The sequence below is a fragment of the Mustela erminea genome, chromosome 7 (assembly GCF_009829155.1).
Source record: "Mustela erminea isolate mMusErm1 chromosome 7, mMusErm1.Pri, whole genome shotgun sequence".
In the NCBI taxonomy this organism is placed as follows: domain Eukaryota; kingdom Metazoa; phylum Chordata; class Mammalia; order Carnivora; family Mustelidae; genus Mustela; species Mustela erminea.
In genome coordinates this window covers 30,187,936-30,210,915 of record NC_045620.1, presented here as the reverse complement: position 1 = coordinate 30,210,915, position 22,980 = coordinate 30,187,936, and the positions used below count along the sequence as shown (strand labels likewise).

The window sequence follows — 22,980 nt, the reverse complement described above, 5'->3', positions numbered from 1 at the left end:
CACTGTTTTTGAGTTTTTCTAAGGCTCTCACCTTCTGTGAACCAAAAAAAAAAAAAAAAAATCAAGTCCCTCATTTGTTTCCCAGGAGTGAGGTTGGCTTCAAGGCGCCAGGCTCAGAGAAGGGGGGAGGCAGAAACTTTCACAGGGATGGACTTATGTCACCCTTGTCACCCTTAATCCCAGCAGGTCTTATGCCAGTGGGTTGTCTTTGATTGGTGAGGTCACCTTCTCCAGCTGAGAAGCGACTTTGGAAGGTTCCCCACATGGGTTAGGAAGAACGAAGGAGGTACCTGGATGGTTAGCCAAACTAGCAAAGGCTGAAGGAGCCCTGGACCCAAGCACAGGGGCCAGCACCCAGGAGACAGAGACCAAGAGACCAAGGAGTGGTTGGCATCTGGGGGTAGAGAAGATTCTGAGATAAGAGGGTGTTTTGAAATCAGGAATGTCCCAAGAGGGTAGCTTCAGAGTGGCACGTAACTCAAGCCGGTCTGTTTTGCTCCGTGTGAGCAGTTCCGCTAAGCATTTTACTGGGACAAAAAGATGGAATCCAGCTTGGCTATCATCCGTGAGTTTTCTATAAGGACCCCATTCTCATCAGAAGGGTATCTTCTGCTTCTAAAATGGAGTTTCTAGGGGACGCCTGGGTGGCTCAGTTGGTTAAGTGTTAACTGAGTTGGTTAAGCATGACTCAGGTCATGATCCTGGAGCCCAGGATCAAGCCCTGCATCGGGCTCCCTGATCATCGGGGAGTCTGCTTCTCCCTCTGACCCTCCCCTGCTTCTCATGCTATTTCTCTCATTCTCTCTTGAATAAATCAATAAATAACCTTTTAAAAAAATAAATAAAGTGAAGTTTCTGGATGGAAGGGGAATCCATATGAGTTTAAGACCCAAGTCGCGTCCTGGAATTATTCCCATCAGTTAACAAGTCCTTCCCAAGCATCTGTGCATTCCCACTCCCTTGCTACAGGCCGGGGGTGGGGGAGGCGGAGGAGGGGAACAAGAGGAGGGTGTCATGGAGGATGAGACCCACAAGAAAGAAGGGCCATACCGTGGGGTGGTAGGAGTCCAGAGGCAAGTATAAGCTGGAGCTGTCCCCACAAAGTAGGTCTTGAGATAATATTCAGGAAAGAGATTTGGGGAAATATTTCCAAATATGTATTTCGATCATTTTTAGCATGGTGCTTGAAATGGAACTTGAAAGATGACTAACATTGTAGATGCTGTTGGAGCTCCACCTGCATCCCATTGGAAACATCCATTTCCAGAACTTCACCTGCCAGCAACTGCAACTCTCTTCCCAGGGGCTCCCATGGGCTGCTGGAGCATGAGTAGAGGACAGGCTACAAATGATAGCAAATTAACCCCCAAACCCCGCAGCCACACTGACTGATGGGAACAGGTGTGTAGATACCCCACCTCCCTCACCCCATGGATGGGATAACCTGAGGTCCTTGTTCTTCACAGTGTCCCAGAGCTCCCGGAGGGATTGAGCCCCAGGTCCCTACAGTGGTGACTGACTTGAGAACTCATCTTTATGGGATGCTTTCCCTTCTCTGTCCCACTTCCCTCTTCCTCAACAAGTGCTTCCCAGGATCACCTCCCTGATAAATTATTTGTACATGAATCCTTATCTCAGAGTCTACTTTTGGGGGAACTCTAATTGAAATTATGCATGTATTATTATCACCCTTTCAAGTTAAATTTCATAAGTTTTATCCTATTTAATCCTAAGAAAATGGAATTACTCTTTAGATGATGGATTAAGATCCTGAAAGTTAACATAACCAGCTGAAGATTACATAATGAGTAACTGACACCTTGGGCTAGGTTTAATATCCGATATGCTGACTCCTGGCCTGGTACTCTCTCCATTACACCCCACCACCATGGTCTTTCCCATCTCTAAGTGAACTCTGCACAGTAATGTAGCCCAAGTTCAGGTTGGCAGTGTCCTTACAGGAGAGGGATGTGGAATGATACATTTTCTAAGACTTTGCATATCTCGGCTGTAAATAATATATTCCTGATACCTCTACATATGAACAACAATTTAGTGGAGCCAAGAATTTTTGGATCACAATCCTAGAACCCTGCTGATAAATAATTCCCAAAGTACTGTGGTGGGAATTATCTATGGATATTAGCAGAGGCATAACATTTGTTTTTTATTTAAAGACCCTATTTATTTATTTGAGAAAGAGAGAATGTGAGTGTGAGAACAGGAGCAGGGGCAGCGGGTAGAGGCAGAGGAGAGGGAGAAGCAGGGTCCCTGCTGAACAAGGAGCCCGAGGCAGGGGCTTGATCCCAAGATCCTGAGATCAGGACCTGAGTGGAAGGCAGATGCTTAACCTGAGGCACCCAGGCGCCCCAAGGCATAACATTTGCTATTGGGAAATACGGGTAAACAAAGATAAACAAAGATAAACCCTTTTTTTTTTTTTTACTAAATTAATGGGCTTTGTAAATTTATATATATATATATATATATATATATATATATATATATTCCATAGTACTCCCTAAGCATGTGTCTTTCAGAGCATACCCATCACAGTCTCCCACAACAGTGAAGGATATAACATCTGCTTAAGAAATGTTTCCCTAGAGGCACCTGGGTGGCACAGCCCGTTAAGCCTCCATCTCTTGGTTTTGGCTCAGGTCCTGATCTCAGAATCATGAGATCAAGCCCTGCATCAGGCTCTGCGCTCATCGTGGAATCTGCTTGAGATTCTCACTCCTTCTCCCTCTGCCCCTCCTGCTCTCTCTTACTCTCTAAAATAAGTAAATCTTTAAAATAAAAAAAGAAAAAAATGATTTTCTGACATTTACTCCACTGTCTTTATCAGGGAGAAATCTGAGTCCACACTGAATTACGTTTCTTAATATCCCAAAGTATGAAATCCTCACCAGGATACACTGAAATACCAGGTTCTTTATTATTATTCTTTTATTGAAATACATTCAGTTCTTCTTTTTCACTGCAGTTCTCTCACTTTATTTAAATTTTTATAGAAACTGTTTTCCAAAACTACGAGTCACTAAGAAAATTATTCAATAATTAGAAAATTTGATTTTATATCGCACGGTCTCTGGCCCCCAAGATTCGCCAACTGTCTTAACTTTTTTTTTTTCTCAGAAAGGTACATATTATTTTATTGTATGAAAACACCTACAAATATTTGACACCTTTGAAAGTGTCTGTTGGGTTAAAAAAAAGATACATCTATCTTCAGTCTAGTTATATTTTATTGGACTTTGTGATATTGTCTAATCACAATTCTTTTTTTTTTTAAGATTTATTTATTTATTTATTTGACAGAAAGAGGGAGAGATCACAACTAGACAGGGAGGCAGGCAGAGAGAGAGAGGGAAGCAGGCTCCCCACCAAGGAGAGAGCCCGATGCGGGACTCGATCCCAGGACCCTGAGACCATGACCCGAGCTGAAAGCAGCTGCTGCTCAACCCACTGAGCCACCCAGGCGCCCCATAATCACAATTCTTAATAATAGAGAAAGAAATGAGGAGATAGATGACCTCTAATAACAAAATTCTTACTTTTTTTCCTACCACTATGTTGAAAACTATTTTCTCTTGCACATTATTATTTAAGGGTGTACAATTTGGTTTTTTGGTCTTCATCATTTCTGATCTCGGAAAAGCATCCTATTTGCCTCTAATTCTTTCTTCTGTTCTATTTTTGTGGTGGGCTCTATGCTTTCTCTTCAGAGTTGTCATCTTCTCTCTCATCAAGTTCATCTCTTGACCTGTTGCATGGCATTCTAGATTGTCTTTAGTTTGCTGATCCATCACTAATTTTATTTTCTACAATGTCATTTAGGTTCTTTGCCACTTTCAATGCATATTTTATGCTATTGAGTTCTTGCCTTACTTAAATGAATAATGCATGTATAAGATGCAAAATAGAAAAGGAAAAGGCAAACCGTGAAAAGTATCTCCCTTCCAACCTTGCCCCTGAGGCATTTCTCTCCACAAAGGTAAACACTGCTATCAATTTCACAGAATCCTTTGAGAAATAATCTATACACACACACACACACACACACACACACACACACACACACACCCCTATCAACATATCTATTTCTTAACATGTTTTTAGTGACCAATCCCTATATATTGTTGGGAATAGTAATATGTCTTGACAAATAAGTACATTTCCCAACCTCTTCACACCACGTGTTAACATTTTGACATTTATGGGTGAAAAAAAAAAAAGTAGAAAAGATACATAGCCCAAATCAAAGTAGCCTATGAGGAAACTGATAGTTTCCTCATAAGTTCAAGGCACGAAACTAAGAGTTTCCAATGACAACATGGCAACTTCCAGGCTGGTTGATTCAGCAGCTCATACAGTCATCAAAAACCCAGATTCCTGGGGCGCCTGGGTGGCTTGGTGGGTTAAGCCTCTGCCTTCGGCTCAGGTCATGATCTCAGTGACTTGGGATCAAGCCCCACGTCGGGCTGTCTGCTCAGTGGGGAGCCTGCTTCCCCCTCTCTCTGTCTCTGCCTGCCTCTCTGCCTACTTGGGATCTCTGTCTGTCAAATAAATAAATAAGATCTTTAAAAAAAAAAAAAAAACCCAGATTCCTTCCATCATTTTGTTGTGCCAGCCCTAGCATATCACCTTGCTAATCTGTGTCTTCGTGGTCCCAGGATGGCTGCAGGATTTCCAAACACTCTACCAGAAACAATAACTTCTAGAAGCAGAAGAGTGGTTATCTTTTCCTTGTGTCTTTTATGAAGAACTAGAAAATAATTCCCAGAAGATTCTGGAAGACATCTTCTTGCTCCCATTTAACAGAATTTCATCCCTTGTCAATGCCTAAACCAAACATTGGGTCTAAGAACAGGATTTCCGGGATGGCTTTAACCAATTAAGACCCATTTCCTAAGAATAGGGAAGGAACATGCACAAGGCTTGAAGATAGATAGCTAAACCACCACAAAGCTCTATCAGGAAGGAAGAATGGCAGGGAGGCACAATGAAGGATGGATGTTGGGTGAGCAGTCAACTATATCTACACTGCACATTCTTTTTTTTAAATATTTTTTATTTATTTAACAGACAGATATCACAAGTAGGCGGAGAGGCAGGCAGAGAGAGAGGGGGAAGCAGGTTCTCTGCTCAGCAGGGAGCCCGATGTGGGGCTCGATCCCAGGACCCTGAGACCATGACCTGAGCCGAAGGCAGAGGCTTAACCCACTGAGCCACCCAGGCACCCCTACACCGCACATTCTTGATCATCTCAGTTAGCGTCTGTCTTCCACCAGCTCCCACATCCCTAGTTCAACAACTTCCTGGGTCTCCTTTTTAATGATGCAAATAACCACCTCTCCCTGCCTTTCCAAACACACCCAGTGTGTCCTCCGACTCCATAAGAAGCACTCCTGCACTGTGAAACTCCTCTCGGGGCATTCCACTCCCCTCCTGCTTAACAAATCTAGCATCCCCTAGAACACTCTTTCCCCAAGGCCCTCTCTAGTAGTTCCCTGTTTCATCTCTAACACCTCCAGCATCTCAGGATTGGGTAATCGCTATGGACTGAAGATGTGTGTTGGCCCACCCCCAAATTCCTATGTTCGAATCCTAATTCTCAATGGGATGGTATTAGGAGGTGGTGATTAGGTGGTGAAGGTAGAGCCCTCATGAATGAGATTAGCACCCTTAAGAGAAAAAACAAGAGGGAGCTTCCTTCCCCCCTCTCTCTCCTCTCTAGTCGGAGGATACAACAAGAAGATAACCATCTGCAGACCAGGAAGGGGTCTCTCAGCAGACACCAGATATGTCAGCACCTTGACCTTAGGTTTCGCAGCCTCCAAAAGTGTGATGAATAAATATTTGTTGTTTAAGCCACCCAGTCTATGGTAATTTGTTATTGTAGCCCAAACTGACAAAGACAGCTATCCTCCTCCTAGTGTTTCCTGACTCTGCTCTCCCCACTAGCTAGTTGAAACTCCAGATCCTTTGAGACTCTGGGTCCAATGGTTTTGTCACCCCTCGCTGCTCCCCACTGCTGCCATCCATCTACCTCCTAGTCATTCCTCTCATTTGCTAATAATCATAACACCCATTGACAGCATTCCTCTCATGTATTTCTTGTGAATTTAGCATCTGCATGTCTATCCCCACTCAAAACCCTACTCTTCGTGGTGACACTTCCTCTCCCTTCCTCTTCTTCAACCAACTATTTCTAAGGTCACACTCTGGACCTGGGCATCACACAGGTAATTCTGGACAGCTATCTATTTTTTTTTTTTTAAAGCTCTTTCCCTGACAATACCCAGGAAAATTCACGTATGTGTTAACTTCTTTGTTGCAGCTATCTCACTGCTAGGAATCTATCCCAATAGAGCAAAAATATAACAAAATGTTATACAGCTAGCAAAAATATAGCAAGATGTAGGAATAAAGCTAGTCATAAAGCAGCATTATTTGTAATGGTGAAAGACCAGAAATAAACTAAATATACAATAGGGGCATGGCTAAATGAATTACAGTCTATCTGTACAATGGGGTGCTATGTGCCTATAAAAAGCAACAAGGAAGACCTGCATCTCCAATAAAAAAATGATCTTTGAAATATTTTATGTTTAAAAAAAAAAGAAGAAGAAGAAGGAAGGTACAAGATAATGTGTATTGTTTGCTGTGTGTGTGTAAGAAAGGAAAGAAAGTGTCACTGGTAGTAGTTAGTGTGTGTGTGTGTGTGTGTATGTGTGTGTGTGTGTTTATCTGAAAAGAAGGTATCTTAGTTCAGGCTCTTTTAACAAAATCATCCACTGGATGGCTTAAGCAACGAGCATCTATTCTTCACAGTTCTGGAGGCTGGAAAAGTCCAAAGTCAAGGTACTAGTAGATCCAGCCTGTAGTGAGAACTACTTTCTGGCTTGTAGACAGCTCCCATCTTGCTATGTCCTCACATGGAGGGGAGAAGGAATAAGCAAGATCTCTCCTGTCTCTTGTTATGAGGGCACTAATCTCATCATTAGGCCCCCTACCTCATGACCTAATTACCTCCAAAAGACCAGTCTTCAATTATCATCCCATTGCAATCATGTTAACCTATGAATTTTGGAGTAACCAAACATTCCATTCGTCACAGAAGGTAAGCCAAAAACTAATCTTTAAAGTGGTTAGCAATAAGGGGAAAGAAAGAATTTGAGAGATGGAACGCAATTTTGGAATCATGTAAATGTTTTATATAATTTTTTTAAAAGGGGGGCGCCTGAGTGGCTCAGTCAATTAAGCCTCCAACTTTTGATTTCAGCTCAGGTCATTTCAGGGTCACGTGATTGGGCTACCTGTCAGGCTCTGTGCTCAGCAGGGAGTCTGAGTTTCTTTCTCTCCCTCTGCCACTTCCCCTGCTTGCTCTCCCTCTCTCTCTCTCTCTTTCTCTCAAATGAAAGATTAAAAAAAAAAAACTTAAAAAAGTAAGTTAATTCAAAAAGAAAAAAAGCATCTCTAAATGTAAAAAAGAAGCTTCAACAAATGACCTTATTGTATATGAGGTTGGGAGAACAACCATACAGAATAAATATTTCCAATGACTTAGAAAACTAGTATTTTGACCATGTGACCCTAGTGAGTGATATTCTAAAGGCAAAATGAACAACTGCACACAGTAGTCTCGTTGTTGACAATAAAGTCGGAGTATTGGTTTCTTATTGCTCGAGGTAACAAATGACCACAAATTTAGTAGTCTAATACAATACAAATTTCTCACCTTGTAATTGTACCTCTGGACACAATTCCTCTCCTCAATCTGTGAACCTATGAAACCCAAGCAGCAAGTTGTCTCTTCTAAAGTCTAATGCAAAGATAGGCATAAGATAACAATTAGACATTTGGTTCAAAGAAGATGAAAATGGAAGAGAGGAAAAAAAAGAGTCTCATGTCCCAAGCAATCTCAAAATCCAGCCAGAAAAATTCCATTTGGTTCCATGGTCTGGGAATAATCCTCTCTCGTTTGTGGCCCCACCCTTTGGAGTCATCTTTTATTTATTTTAAGAAAAATAGCACATGTTTGCAGTCTAGTAGTTTTATCAACTTGTTTCTCGCCTGTAGAATTTGGGGGATGGGGGGTGTTGGTGCCCAGCAGTCTTCTTTCATTTTGTCCTTTCTCTGTACCTTTCAGTCCAAGTTGGCTGTATTTCTGCTGAAATACATTGCAAGAGCCTTGTGGATCTCCTGGGTCTATCTCAGGGATTTGTTCCATTACACAAGAAGCTCCCCTACCGAAATTTCCTGGATAATCCCATCTCTATTCCCGGCTTCTGCTGAGGCAGCTGAGGGGTCCATGAGTCACACACCTTCTCGGAGCCCCTCGTATGACTGGGGAGTCTGAACAATGGCTCCTCCAAGGCACTCACAACAGGTTGTCCGTCCACACCCTTCAATTTCTTCCCAGACTATGTTTTCTGATGGTGACTCTCCTAATTTTAGCTTCTTTTGCAATCTGGGTAAGCTGAAAATTGCCCAAACTATCAAGCTCTGGTTCCTTTTTGTTTAATCCTTTCTCAACCTAGCTCTTTCCTCTTACATCTCACTATAAGAAGCAAGAAGACGCCACGCCACATGTTGAACCCCCTGCTTGGAAATCTTAGCTAAGTATCTAAATGCCGGGATGCCTGGGCAGCTCAGTCGGTTAAGTTACTGCCTTTGGCTCAGGTCATGATCTCAGGGTCCTGGGATTGAGCCCCACATCAGCTTCCCTGCTCAGCTTGGACCCCGCTTTTCCTTCTGCCTCTGCTGCTCCCCCTGCTTGTGCTCTCTGGCTCTCTCTATCCTTCTGCTAAATAAATAAAATCTTTTTTTTTTTAAGGTAAATATCTAAATTCGTCACTTAAAAGTTTCGCTTTCCACATAACTGCACAACCCAAGTCAGTGCTTTCAGCTGATTCCCTTTCCACTAGCTACCAAGAACACGTCTCTCATTTCCATCTGAGCCTTGCCGACAGCTCTTTTAATATCCATGTTTCTATCGGCGGTCTGCTCAGGACGGTTCAGGTACCCTCTGAGATAATTACCCTGCTTCTCGCTTCCTTCTGAGTCAGCACTAACAGAGTCAATCACATCCATATTTCTATTAACAACTTATTCAGGGCAATTTACTTTTTTTTCTTTTCTTATCATGCTCTAAAAATTCTCCCAGCTGCCAGCCTTCTTCATCCACATTTTTAGGTATTCGTTTCAATAGCACTTTGCGTCCAGGCACCAAAATCTGTATGAGCTTCCTAGCACTGCTATAATAAATTATCATGGCCCCAAACGGCAAATTTATTGGCTTACCATTCTAGAGTTTAGAAGTCTGACAGGGCTGCTTTCCCTTCTGGAGGTTCTAGCAAAAACCTATTGTCTTGCATTTATTTTCCAGCTTCTAGATGCTTCCCCCATTCCTTGACTCATGATGCACTTCTGTCTTCAGTGCTAGCAATGGCCAGTCTAATCTTTCTCCTGATTCTATGGTTGGGGATTCTTCTGCCTCCCTCCTCATCATTTAAGGACTCTTGGGACTCCCTTGGGCCCACCTGCAAAACCCAATGTACTCTGCTTGTTTTAAGGTGACCTGACTAGTAAACAAGTCTATCTGCAACCTTAATTTTCTCTTGCCATAAAACATAACACATTCAGTTTCTAGGGATTGGGACATAGACATCTTTGGGGAGTCAGGGATGGATTATTCTGCCTCTCAAAGTCAGTATTGTTATTTTGAAATAGACACACATCTACAGATATAAATACCTACATATACACACAAAGATAAAACAAATAAGTACTTCTGATAAAGTTATAAGGAATCAAACTGATTTTCAGCATATGATAAAAGAGGTACAAATATAAAGTCTAAGTAAAAACCCTGTGTGGCCAATAAGCATATGAAAAAAAAATGATCAACATCAACATCAGAGAAATGCCAATCAAAACCACAATGAGGTAATCACATTACACCTATTAGGATGGCTACTATTTAAAAGAATGAAAAGAGGGGCTCCTGGGTGGCTCAGTCAGTTAAGCATCTGCCTTCAGCTAAGGTCACGATCTCAGGCTGCTGGGATTGAGGCTTACATCAGGTTCCCTACTCAATGAGCTTCTCCCTCTGCCTCTCTACCCCCGTCATGTGTTCTTGCATTCTCTCTCTCAAATAAATAAATAAAATCTTTTTAAAAATTTTTTAAAAAGAAGGAAATCCTGTCACATGCTAGAACATAGGTGAATCTTGAGAACATGTTAAGTGAAATGAGGACATTATATTAAGTGAAATGAAGCAGTCATAAAAAGACAAATACAGAATGATTCCTCTTATATGCGGTATCTGAAGTAGTCAACTCATAAAAAGTAGAATGATGGTTACCAGGGTCTGGGGGAAAGGGGAATGGGTAGCTGCGTTCTAATGGTTACAGAGTTTCAGATTTGCAAGGTAAAAAAAGCTCCGGATCTCTGTTTCACAACAACATAAATGTACTTATCACTCCTGACCTATACACTTAAATGGGTAAGATGATCACTTTCATGTTAGGTTCAATAAAGTTTATGTTATCTGTAAATTTCATCACCATAAAAAGAAAGAAAGCAAAAGAATCCAAGTTCCTATTCTTTTTCCTTGCAAAGTGTATTTCAGAATAACCTAATAATTGATGGAAGTTCTTCATAGAGGAATCACAGCTCATAAATGCAGAAGGAATAACAGATTTCAAAAAAATCACAATTTCACAACCCCAGAAGAAATAACGAGTGGAGGCCACAAATGACTACATAAATCTTCAAGTGATGTTTGTGGGGAAACTGTAACCAACAGACCAAGCTGACGACTCCTGAATCCATAGTTTATTTTTTTTTAATTTTTTATTTATTTATTTGACAGAGAGAGATCACAAGTACGCAGAGAGGCAGGCAGAGAGAGAGGGGGAAGCAGGCTCCCTGCTGAGCAGAGAGCCCGATGTGGGGCTCGATCCCAGGACCCTGGGATCATGACCTGAGCTGAAAGCAGAGGCTTTAACCCACTGAGCCACCCAGGTGCCCCCATAGTTTATTTTTAACATCCGAAGAATGTGACAACCGGCTATGGCACAGACTGTGACGCAGTAGGAAGTATACAACACAACCTGTGAAGTACCTAACACAACCTATAATGTACACTTGCTAAAGAAAAAAAAAAGAGAAAAGCACAGAAAACAGAAATGCAGAAAAAGAACATCGAAAAATGCCTAGATGAGTACAAAAATGCCTAGAGTCGTACAAGGATGGACCACCAGCAAAAATGGCAGAGTAAGGAGCTCTGAAAATTCTCTCCTCTATAAAAGCAGAATCATCAGAATCAACATTTTTCAGAACTCTGCAAATTCACCTGAGTTTATTATTAACAGAGCATGTATTCAAAGAAAGCCAGCCGAATCTCATTAGGAACAGTGAGCTGTGTGGCCAGGTAACTTGCCCTCGTCCCATCCCCCACTCTCCGGCTCCAATAGTCTTTAAAAAATAATAGCCCGCACTTGCTGTGGAAAGTAGCAGCCTGGCAGACCCCAGAAAGAAAGAACAGGGCTGGAGCCCTTTCAAAGCCACAGTCCTAAAGAATTATCATTATCTGACCTGTCTGGTTAATTTTGGAAGATCCCACTTACCAAGCTATCTCTCTTTGACCTGACTCTGTGCTTTTCCAGGGGAAAGAAAAAGTGAAAAGCTTTTTTTCCCCTGGGGGCACATTGAAAACAATTAAAAGCAAATGTTTAACTTCTACACTACCTAGGGTGGTAGATAGCAGTTGGAGCAGTATTAGGTTAACCAAAAAAACATAAAGTGAGACGTTGGGAATGAGATACCCATAGGTACCTGGAAAATCCCTGACATATTCCAGAGGGTCTGGAAGATTCCCTGGGTGTATAAGGCTGGGCAAGAGTTAAGGGAAGTCCTGAGAAGGCCCTAAGCTCTCACCTTTGACTCACTCTAAGGATCTACACACCCAAGTGAAAGCTAAGGAAGGGGTGTCAACGGTCTGGTTGAGTGTTGGAAATGGGCCCCAAGATGTACCCAGAGTCCCCTGGCAAAGACTGTAAGACTCAACATCTCCAGGCTAACAATCGTCGACTCCAGACATTTAAAACGCTCTGTCCAGTCACTGGCTGACCACTTAACCTAACCACACGGAGACTCCAGTGGCCATACACAATCAAGAATACAGACTTTCCCCAATTTGTTCAGAAAGGTCATTAAGCAAACAACAGCATCTATGACAAACAACGACAAAAACTGACATGGGGGATGGGGACAGAATCCAATTTCCAGACCTGCCATATTGTATTATTTTAAAAGTACAGCTTTCAACAAAAACACTATGAGAGGCACAAAGAAATGAGAAAGTTGGACCCATCCATAGGAAAAAAGGTAATCAATAGCAACTACCTTAGAGGAACCCCAGCTAATGAACTTACCAGAAAAGACTTCAAATCCGTATCTTTAAACAGTGAATTGCTGTTCAGCCATAAAAGGAGTGAAGTACCGAAACACACCCAAACACAGATGGACCTTTAAAGTACTATGTGAAGTGAAAGAAGCCAATCCGATGCCATTTTAATGAAATGTTCAGAATAGGCAAAATCTATAGAGATAAAAAGTAGATGGGGGGCACCTCAGTTAGTTATGCATCTGACTCATCATTTCTGCCCAGGTCATGATCTCAGGGTCCTGGGGACTGAGCCCTGTAGCAGGCTCTGTGCTCAGCGGGGAGTCTGCTTGAGGGTTGTCTCCCTCTGCTCCTCTCCTCTCTCTCAAATAAATAAATAAATCTTTAAAAAAGAAGAAAGGAAGAAAGAAAAAAGGAAGGAAGGAAGGAAGGAAGGAAGGAAGGAAGGAATAAAGAAAGAAAGAAAGAAAGAAAGAAAGAAAGAAAGAAAGAAAGAAAGAAAGAAAGAAGTAAATGAGTGAGGGGCGCCTGGGTGGCTCAGTGGGTTAAGCCGCTGCCTTCGGCTCAGGTCATGATCTCAGAGTCCTGGGATCGAGTCCCGCATCGGGCTCTCTGCTCAGCGGAGAGCCTGCTTCCCTCTCTCTCTCTCTCTCTCTGCCTGCCTCTCCATCTACTTGTGATTTCTCTCTGTCAAATAAATAAATAAAATCTTTAAAAAAAATAAATAAATAAGAAGTAAATGAGTGATTGCCCAGGCTGGGGGAGGGTAGGTACAGGGGAATGGGAGTGACTCTCTATGAGTAGGGGGATTTTCAAGTCAAAAGAGTGGCCTCTACCTTGGATGGTCAGTGGGTCAGTCATGACAAATTATCCAAGCCCAGAGTGGGGATCCAAGGGTAAACAGAACAGATATGCCCCTTCCCTTAGGCAACCTCAAGTCTAGTGAAAGAAGCAACCGTGAACGGTGTCATGAGCCCGGGGTCGGGTGAGAGCAGTGACAATCCCGCAGGAGCGCAGGAGCTCCTGACCAAGAGGCCACACAAGGACCAGGCAGTTGGGAGGTCCAGATGCCCAATGGCAGCCTCCCATGGGACAGGAGTAGGGGGTCCCACTATTTCCTCATATGGGTGATGGTTACACAAGTGTGTTCACTTTATGAAAATTCAGCAAGCCATTTACCCACGGTAAGTTCTCTCCCCATACATCATGCTTTAGTAAAAAGTTTCCTGGAAAACTCTCCATTGATTCAAATATGTAGACACCTTTCTGCCTCTCTCTGTGTCCCCCCCACTTCCTCTGCGGCTGTCACTCGTGTCCTCAGTCCTCATTCTCTGTGCTCTAAGCTCACTAGCCTTCATTTGGTGGCAGGAATGCTGTAATTGTCCCGGCCTGAGAATTTTCTACGTGGTTTTCCTTTGCCTGAGGTGCATTCGTCTGTTCCTCACAAACTCAGTATTTCTAAAAATCCAGTCTCAGTCGAAATGGCATCCTCTCAGAGGCACTCGACCTCATTGCTCCATCTACGTGGCCCAGTGCCCCGCACCATCCTGACACAGTGCCCTGTGCGTGTTCCTCATTGCACTAGACTCATTGTACTTCTGTGTCTTACCACCTGTCTCCCATGGTAGACTACAGTATCCAGGGAAATCCAGGCTGTATCTTACACAACATTTTACCCCCTGCCCAGCAAAGGGCTTGGTGTATAGTGCACCCTTGTAATAAATATTTGTGAATGAATGAATGGGGAAATGGAAGGCAATGATCAACCCAAGAATGGAGCCAGGATGTGGCCTTTCAGGCAATGTAGCAAGCCATTCAGTGAGGTTTTGTTGACAAAAGAATTCTTGTGTTTTGTGGCCCCCCATTCAGTCACCCTAGATTAGCAATAACTGGACATCAGGAATTAGAGAAACTCCTAGAGCCAATCTTCCAAGGGGAAGGAAACGCATTAAATTGCCCAATGAAAGGAACAAGGCCCCTGTAATTCCTGCCATCTCTGCACCCCTACCCACCTGGGAAATCTGTGATGTCACAGCGTCTTGATTCTTAACACAATGGCACAGGGGCCATTCTGGCTTGTCAGAGGATGTGACTGTCATAGCGTCTTTGTGTGTAGGTGTGACAATGCTTTCCCCACACAGCAGGGAGACACTGCAGGCTGTAATTGCACCCTGGCCCCCTATTATCAAAACCATACCACTTCCTCCCCAACCTTAGAATATACTCCCCTAAAGGTACCAGGTGCAGCTGGGGAAGATCTCTCAATGCCAAAGGAGATGTGTAAAAAGTAGGAAGAGCTTAAATCAGGGCTGGTCAGAGATAAGGCCAGCATCCCCGGGTCAGCCCCACACTGGTAACCTGCTCTCGGAAGGAAGCCATTGGCCAACCCCGTCAGTCTGCCCTGACCGGCCACCTGCCCATAGCCTGCCTGGCCTCAGAGGGACCCTCTGATTCCAGACACATACAGTCTTGCCCTTCAAAATACATCTGATTTTGTTACCCATACTGTGAACTTGCTGGGGCAAGACACCAATATCTCTTGAGAACCTGAATATACAAATAGACGATGGCCAGACCATAAATGACAATAAAACTCTTACCCACCGTCTGTAACTTCCAGTTCAGGAAGCCAAATTCTCAAAGCAATTGGCCTGGTATGGTCAGATGACGTCCAGCTTCTTGATTTCATGTACCTGTTTCCCACCCAGGGCCCACCAAATAAAGGCAAATGGGCTCCCCCAGCAATCACACAAGATGCCTGGCTTCTAGTCGGGCTCCCTCCAGGGTCCCCATGCCAACAACCTCCAATCATGGCACACCTGAAGCCTTCCTTCCTCTCTGTGCTAGAACATATTCCACTCCCTGCCTGCCTTTAAGTCCCTGACAAAGTAATGGTGGCTGACTCTCTTGCTGTAATAGGGCTTTGAATAAACAGCCTCTGTTTGTTCTCATCTAGGAGATCTTCGCTTCTGTCCACAGTTCTCCTGGCGGGCCCAACAAGACACAGTCTGCACTGCACATCTTGCTGACCCCAGCCTTTGGCCAGGGGCATTATTTGCAAACAACACATGAGCCCTCTGTGCCTTGCCACTCATGACTTGTCAAATCCACCCCAGGGTGGTGAATCAACACTTAGTCTGAGTTACACCCCCCTTGGTATTGAGTCCTTAGCTACATCTTACCAGTTTAGTGCCCAGGTTCTTTGACTGGGTCTCCTTTGTTTGCATTCTTGGTGGAATTGAGCCTTTCCTCTCTTTTGTGTTTCCATTTGGTGCTGTTCTGTCAAAACTCTTGGTCACCAGATGGAGAATCACAGGGCAGAACACAGACAGAGGCCCCCTGTAGGTTGTAGGTCAAGCCAGCCTCATAGACTGGTGAGTTTGCGGTTCTCACTGCACCAGAATCCATTCAGACAAACTGCTGTGGGTGACCAGTAAAGCTGAATAAGGGTCTCCTTCCATCTCAATACCTTGTCCAGAGAGAGTCTGCTCTCTGGTTTTCCACAGGGAGTGCAAATTGTCAGGTCTGCATTTGAAGACAGCCAACTCTCAGGCTGAGGTCCTACAGACACAAGGTGTCAAAGCATCACCTTTCTACAGACCACGGCCAGCTCCCATGGGGTCTCCAAGTCCTCTCCTTCTCAAGGAAAAACTCCTGTCTCTGACCGATTATTCTCATTAGAATCCAAATCCTTGTGCCTGTTTTCCAAATGGCCTAACTTTGCCAAGGATCGTTTGGACTTTCAGTGGCCACTCCAGGGAATGCTTGACTTGCACAAAATTGTTCATTTGAGAGACACCTTTAGAAAACAAAAGGAACAAGAGAAATATTTTTATCAGTGTGCAGAGGTCCCCAAAGTAAATTCTGATTTAAAAATTGCTTCACTGGAAGATTCTTTGGCCAAAGCTAAAGAGCAATTTGAAAACTCAAGTAACAGCCAACTAGACTTGTTGCCCTTAATCTTTCTCCTCCTTGTCCTGCGCTTACTCCCCCAGATGCAGCCCTGCCTCGCCCCCCTTACTCTTCCACAGCCTCCCTCCACAGCCCCAGGGACCTCTCCTCCTCCTCCCCTGTCTAGCCCCTATGCTTTCCCCAAAAGCTCCTAAGATCCTTAAATTCCAGTCACCTCTAAATATTCACGCCTGCCATGAGCCAAGTATGGAGATAACTGTAGAATTAACTAATTAACCAGAACTGAATGGGTAACTATAATTAAAGATTTCCCTAAACCCAGAGAAAACTAGCAACTATTCGTAGAAGAATTAGAATTCGTTTGGATACATGGGAACCTAGGTCACCTGAGCTGTCACCAATTTCAACCACAAGGGTCAGACCCTCAGGGCTGAACCCTGGTTGACAGGAGCTAATTAAACTGACGTGGTTCTTTCGAACCACAATAAACCTGAGGGTCAAAAACAGGGTCCAAAATAGAGCAAGATCCCCTAAAAACCATCCCTGAAACTTTTCTAATAAAAACTCCCCTGGGTCACAATGCGATTGTTCAAAGGAAGAAAAGCGAGGCTCTGGGTCCCTGTTGTTTGTGGAGCTGTTTGTGTCTCCAGCACTCATCCAGATGTGTGAGTGAAGGTGTTCTGTAGATGTAATGAACATCAACAATCAGTTGGCTTGAAATAGAGGGGATTACCCGTGATAGGGTGGGTGGGCTTCACCCCATCAGGGGAAGGCCTAAAGAGCACAAACCAGGGTTTCCCAAAGAAGAAAACATTCTGCCTCAAGACTAACATCAAAACCCTCCCTGGGATTCCAGCCTGCGGCCGCCTGCCTACAGATTTCAGACTGAGGCCTGCAACTTCGACTCTTACCTGAATTTGTAGCTTGTGCTACGGATTTGGATTTTCCACCCCACCCCACCCCACCCACGACCTAGTGGGGAAGATGTCGGCAGGGCCACACTCCTGCCGAAGTCTCGGGGGGAGAAGCCATCTTCACCTCTTCCTGTTTCCGGAAGCTGGTCATCTACGGCAGCTGGTAATCTCTGGCCTCCTCGGCTAGTGGTCACATCCCTCCATTCTCTGCCTCTGTCTTCACGTCGCTTTCTCCTCTGTGTATGCATGTCCCATCTCCCTCTGGCTCACCCGGATAAGGACATTTATCATTGGGTTTAGGGTCCACCTGGGTAATCCAGAAAGAACTCCTGATCTCAAAGTCCTTACCTTGGTTACATCTGCACAGACTTTTTTTTTTCTGAAGATGGTGACATTCACAGGTTCCAGGGATTAAGACATGGACATATCCTTTGGGGATTCATTCAACCTGTCTTGGTGGGACCAGATGATTTCAAATGGGTGTAGGCTGAACAAGTCATCGATGTTCCTCTGCAATGTAGTTACCAACCCAGAGCAGCCTTCTGCACGATCAGAGAAGTCACTGGGTCCTGCAGTGTCCAGTGACCACCTTCCTTCAAAGACCTGAAGCCCTAGACAAGAGCCCAAACTAAAAACTACAGGAACATGTCAGACACATTCCAACCCTGGGCCCTTTCTAGTCCCTTTTGGAAGCAGGGGCAATACCACTGTAATCCAGCTCCTCCTGGTGCCTCCCAGAAACCCTCTTCCTGGGAGAAAGGTGCCCACTCCTGCCATAAACAGACCAGGCTCCCAGAATGTGTGAAGGTCCTCCTTGTCGCCTCTTGCTAAAGGATGGCACCCATCAGTGCCTCTCAGTGACACTCGTTGTACATCTCCCCCTTGCTTCCTGTCTTCACCTGTTGATACACACGTTCATCCACCGACTGAACAAACCCACTGAGCAACTTCCAGAGCCCAGGCCTGCACTCACGGCTGAGCACAAAGACACAAGTATGTCACAGTCACTGAAAATCCCAAGAAGGCCGCGATTTCCCGACACTACAGGTAAACGACGAAATTACAAGGCACTGCAGAGGAATAAATCAAAGACAATGCGGGGCCCAACGAGGTAGGGGAGCGGGATTTTTGTAGACACTTCATCCCCACGTGGGACAGTGATTACCACCATTTTACATTCATGAGGAAAGGGAGGGTCCGAGAATCAGTCACTAGCCTACAGAAGAGAGAGAAGGGGAGAATTGGTAGGAACTGGAGGGATAAGGCATGAAGAAGACCAAAGTGTCGAAGGCTAGGCTTGCATCCTAATATTTTTCCTGGGAGACTTGGGATTTGTTTGTTTGTTTGTTGTTTGTTTCCTCCACCTTCTATTCTCCAGGGAATCATTACCAAGGGAAATCCTCCTTTCTTCACTGCCTTCTCCAGAGAATCTTGGCCCAGGAGAAAGGAAATGGAAAATGGCTTTGGGCCATCTTATTTGTGAGCTGGAAGGTTGACATCCCAGCAGGAGTTGTCTCTGCCTCCCTAAGTGGGATTGGAGTCATGCAACCCTGCCTGGCCTCTCAAGCTGATTATAGGCCACTTCCTCTGAGTTGACTGGCCTATTTTAATTCTGTGTTAGGAAATCTCCCTCATTAGCATTTGCGGCTCTGTTTGAGGGTCAGAGAATTTGTCAGGCTTGCAAAGTTTATCCCTGGAACTTTCTCATCTTCCTTTTCATTCCCACAGAATATCCCTACGGATCGACTTCCTCACTCCTTGCATTACCCAATCTCAGGGGCCGAAGGAGGTAGTAAGCTTGTATGTCTCTTGTACTAGGAGGTACAAAGAAACTGTGATGGAATGAGAAATAGTGATTCTTGGAGTTCGGAGACCCAGATTATAGGAGTAGACTTCTAGGCAAGGAAGGGGAGAGATTCTCATTGGCACTGGGTGGATTCCACTAGAAAGGGATTGCTAATTCTCCTCGAAGGTTAAAGCAATGCTAGCTAGCTGAGTCTCCGCTGCCCACTTCAATCTCCTTGTGCATCACCAGAGCTGGAAGAGTTGGGATTGTCACCATCACCAGCTCATCCCCAAATGGTATTTCCAACTCTCATGGGTTTTTTTTAACAAGCTGTTCTGAAAGCATGGTGCATGGTGGGCCTGGTCAGAAAAGACTGGCCACATGAACAGCAATCCCTGGGCCTGGGTGGAGTGTTGGCTGGGGTTCAGCCAATCTACCTGCTCTTTTCACAATCCGTCCATGAGACATTGCCTGACTAATGTCCAAATCAAGTCTTGCCAGGGCTCTTCTGTTCTGCAGCATGGACAGGCTGGATGGTCATCAAGTCTGTTCCCTTTTCCTGGGCACTTGGCTGAACCACATCTTCCCCTTGCTTCTAAGTGGACTCGGACAGAGGTGTTGGGTGTGGCTCCTCAAATGTCCACATAATCGCCCATACTCCCTCTCTGTTCATTGGGCAACGGGATGTTGACAATTTAGAAGAGGTCTCCAGGATCCTGGAGAATTCCCAGGCTCTGGGGAAAAAGGGGAGCCATGCACTGGAAGGAGCAGGGATCCCGAGTTGCCTCATGATCTGTCCATGAACTCTGACAACCAGGGACATCCGCACTGGACGCTGAGTAGAAGAGATTTAAAGTTTCATTGCGCTAAGCCGCTGGCGTTGCTTATTACAGCTTTTAACCTACGACAACTAATCTCTGCCCCACTCGGGGAGTTTTCCACACTAGTGTGTCTTCCGATTTTGTCCAATATCCTGCTTCCCAGCTTATTTCCGCTCTGAAAGAACATAAAAAGAAACAAAAGTCTCTCTCTTAGGAGCAGAAGCAAACACAGCTGCAAAGCTAACAGCAATTCCAAGGGTCTGCAGAGCTGTTCGCCAGTCTCTGAGTGGGATATTGTTCTATTGGCGCCCATCCCCAACCTCTACCATCTCCACTGTGATGGGAGATAAAATCACTAGCCTCCAACTCCATTAATTTTAAGCAGAAATTAGCATAAACTGTCAAATCATAACTGGCTTCAAGTCCCCAGCAGCCCCAGTTGATCAGGCTGGGAGGAAAGATTACCAAGTATCTCTTTACAAATGACATCCTTTCCCCCACATACTCCCTGACCTAGGATCACTGAGAGGCACCATTCCTAAACACCAAGCTCTGCTGTCTTGCAGATGAGAGATGGTTGCCCCAAGCCTTGACCACAGGAAGTAACTGGACTAAATGATACAATTAGGGTTATCAGGAAGGCTTAGATTGCTTTAATAGTCATTAGCACGTTCTAGCTCTCTTCCTAATGCTTAGAGACCCTTTCTGCCATTTGAATGTGAGCTCCAGGAGGGACTTTGCTTTATTCAACATCATATATGTGGTTCCAGTGCCCAGAACTGTTACAAGCATATAGCTGTTGTTTAATTCGTGTTGAACGGACAAATAAAGGTTGGTGGGGTGGGAGGGAACTAAGGGCTAATGGTCCCCCCCAAGCAGGATACCCATCAGGAACACCTTCTCTGTCCACATTCTGTCCCATTCAGCATTCTGTCTTGGCAAGTGACAACCTCCTGCACCGTCTTCAGAAGAGGGGAGGAGGTTCCAGATCTCCTCCAACCCTTCATGACTTCTCGAGGGAGCTGAAGTCCAGATTTATCAGCCTAGGAGTTAACTTCTCTGTTGGAGGATGAACTCCTCCTTTTTCTCTATGCTTGCTCTAAAGGGGTCTGTCTCATAAAGGAGGGAAGAGAAATGTTAGGGATCCATCTTAAATCAAGACTTGCCACTGGATGGCAAAGAACCTAAAGACCAGCAGGGTCACCAGGGCTCCCCTGCTGTTCATGCCTACTCTCCTGTAGTCAATTCTCAAGGACCCAAGTAAAAAATGGAAGATGGAATGGGGAACCTGAGGGCCTTGGAAGAGCTGTTTCTAAGCTTGGACTCTAAGAGCTTTAGCTTCCGGGCTGGGGAGGCCAGTATAAGGTGTTACCCATCTCTCAACATTTGCACCATTTTCTGCTTTTTCTCCAAAGAACATTCCCACCTAGGTCTCTCCAACCTCCTGCCTCGGTCATCCATGGCCAGTGGGTGCCAAGGCTCTGAGTTCTCCACCTCTTCCCAGACAGCTCTCCAAATGAACCCTCACCTCCCTGGCACAACTCAAGCCTTCCTCATCTAGCACCTACATGGTTCTATTATCTTCCCTGCAATTCCTTTTCTCCTGCTACCCAAAATGCCCAGCATGGCGCCCTGGTGAGTAATTTTACAGCAGTCAAATGAGTGATCTCTTTCTGTCTCTTCCTACCCAGCCCCGCTAGTTAGCAAGAGGCTCCTCAAAGCCAACCCTCCACCTGTGTCCCCCATTCAAACCAGCTCCACACACCCCCTGCTCTCTGTCCTCCCTGTCCAAATCCTGGCCTGCCAAGTCCCACGCAGCCAACAAACCCAGTCACTGCTCTCGGGTCTTAACAATGTACTAATTTAATGTTCACATCATTAAATAGACACTACTCTTATCTATTCTTACCCTCCTTTTACAAATGAAGAACTGAGACATGAAAAAGTCAAAGAGCTCCTAGGGTACATAGCCCAGATGTGGAGCCAGACATTCTGCCAACCCCCCACTCTGTAACCATCAGGCCAAGAGCCCTTTCCCACCCTCCAGCACTTCCTCCTTCCCCAGAAGTCTACTTATTTGTGTAACAAGGAAGTTTTATTCCGATATCTGATACGGAGTCAAGTAACAATGCCGAAGTTGGTAGACATAAACCAGTGGGTGGTGGGCAGGGTCTGAGAGCCATAACCAAATGGATTCTTGCTCCTTTTCCCATCACAGACCAGCAGTGGCACCTGATCCCTCCCCGGGCTCTCCCCACTCCACCGCACTGGACAGAGGTGTTTGAGACCCTCGGCTGGCCTGTGGCCAGAGAGGAGTAAGGAGGTGCAGCAGATCTCTCCAGGCAGTCCCAAGAGGCGACCGCCGCCGTACTGCGCGCTCCGGTCCGCAGTCCGCAGATCCCGGGTGCTTGCTGCTCTCTGGCGGCCGGAGCCGGGAGCCCGGGAGCCCCGGGACCCGAGAATCGCGCCGTCTCCGCTCCGCGCGCCCAAGGGCACCAGCGAGTGACCGAGAGGCTGGGGAAAAGGGCGGGAGGAAGGGGGATGCGGCGGCGGGGAAAGGGAAGAGGCCCGCGAGGGGCGCGGGAAGGGGCGAGTTGCTGACGGCGAGAAGAGAGGGCGGTCGTGGGTACCCGCGGCAGGGCAGGGGTGGCTGCCGCGGGGTGGGAGCGGGCGCCAGCGCCGCGACCCCTCCGGACCCCGGAATTGCTGCTCGCCCGACTCGCGCTGCCCCATTCTCCCAGCGCGTGGGGCGCCCCCTCCCTCCGCGCCGGCCGCCCCCTCCTCCTTCCCCGCGCTGCCCCTCCTCCGTCCCGCCCCCCGCGCCCGGTCGAGAGCGCCGCAGTGGCTTTGCCTGCACTGCCCGGCCCCTGAGCCGCCGCTCTGCCCGCTCGCCTGGGCACGCTCAGAGAGCAGCGCGCGTCTCCGGCCCCGGCTCTCCGGTCCGACTCCGCCGCCAGCCTCGGGAGCCCCGGCCGCTGCCCGGGCCGGCCCCGCTCCGCTCGCGGACAGCGGCGCTCGGCGCTACAGGAACTCGGGCAGGACCCCGACGGGACCCGCGCGCGGGGCTGCAGCCAGAGCCCCGCGGCTATGCCCGGGGCCCCTCTCCTGGCCAGCCGCCTGTCCTGCGCC

At 45.9% G+C, this 22,980-nt stretch overlaps 1 protein-coding gene and 1 long non-coding RNA gene across 2 annotated transcripts; both read right to left on the bottom strand.

Annotated features, from left to right (window-relative positions):
• Window positions 1-12,132: 12,132 nt before the first annotated feature.
• LOC116595211 lies at window positions 12,133-17,510 on the bottom strand. The gene is made up of 3 exons (XR_004287565.1): window positions 17,242-17,510; window positions 15,601-16,217; window positions 12,133-12,613 (listed from the first exon to the last, which is right to left on the bottom strand). It is a non-coding gene; the product is annotated as an uncharacterized LOC116595211 (long non-coding RNA).
• An 83-nt stretch (window positions 17,511-17,593) lies between these two features.
• LOC116595210 (neuronal acetylcholine receptor subunit alpha-4-like) lies at window positions 17,594-22,606 on the bottom strand. Its single transcript, XM_032351329.1, has 2 exons — window positions 22,149-22,606; window positions 17,594-17,789 (listed from the first exon to the last, which is right to left on the bottom strand). Exons 1-2 carry the CDS (start codon window positions 22,582-22,584, stop codon window positions 17,656-17,658), a joined length of 570 nt encoding a protein of 189 aa, XP_032207220.1. The 5' UTR covers window positions 22,585-22,606; the 3' UTR covers window positions 17,594-17,655.
• Window positions 22,607-22,980: the final 374 nt, after the last annotated feature.

Excerpts from the sequence above, each read along its gene's own strand:
- LOC116595210 (XM_032351329.1), bottom strand. The coding sequence starts at position 22,584 with ATGGGGCAGCGCGAGTCGGGCGAGCAGCAATTCCGGGGTCCGGAGGGG. Across the intron at positions 17,790-22,148 it reads ACTCCTCTCTGGCCACAGGC|CAGAAGGCTGCTCTGGGTTG; the intron begins CAGCCGAGGGTC and ends TCTCTGATCGTG.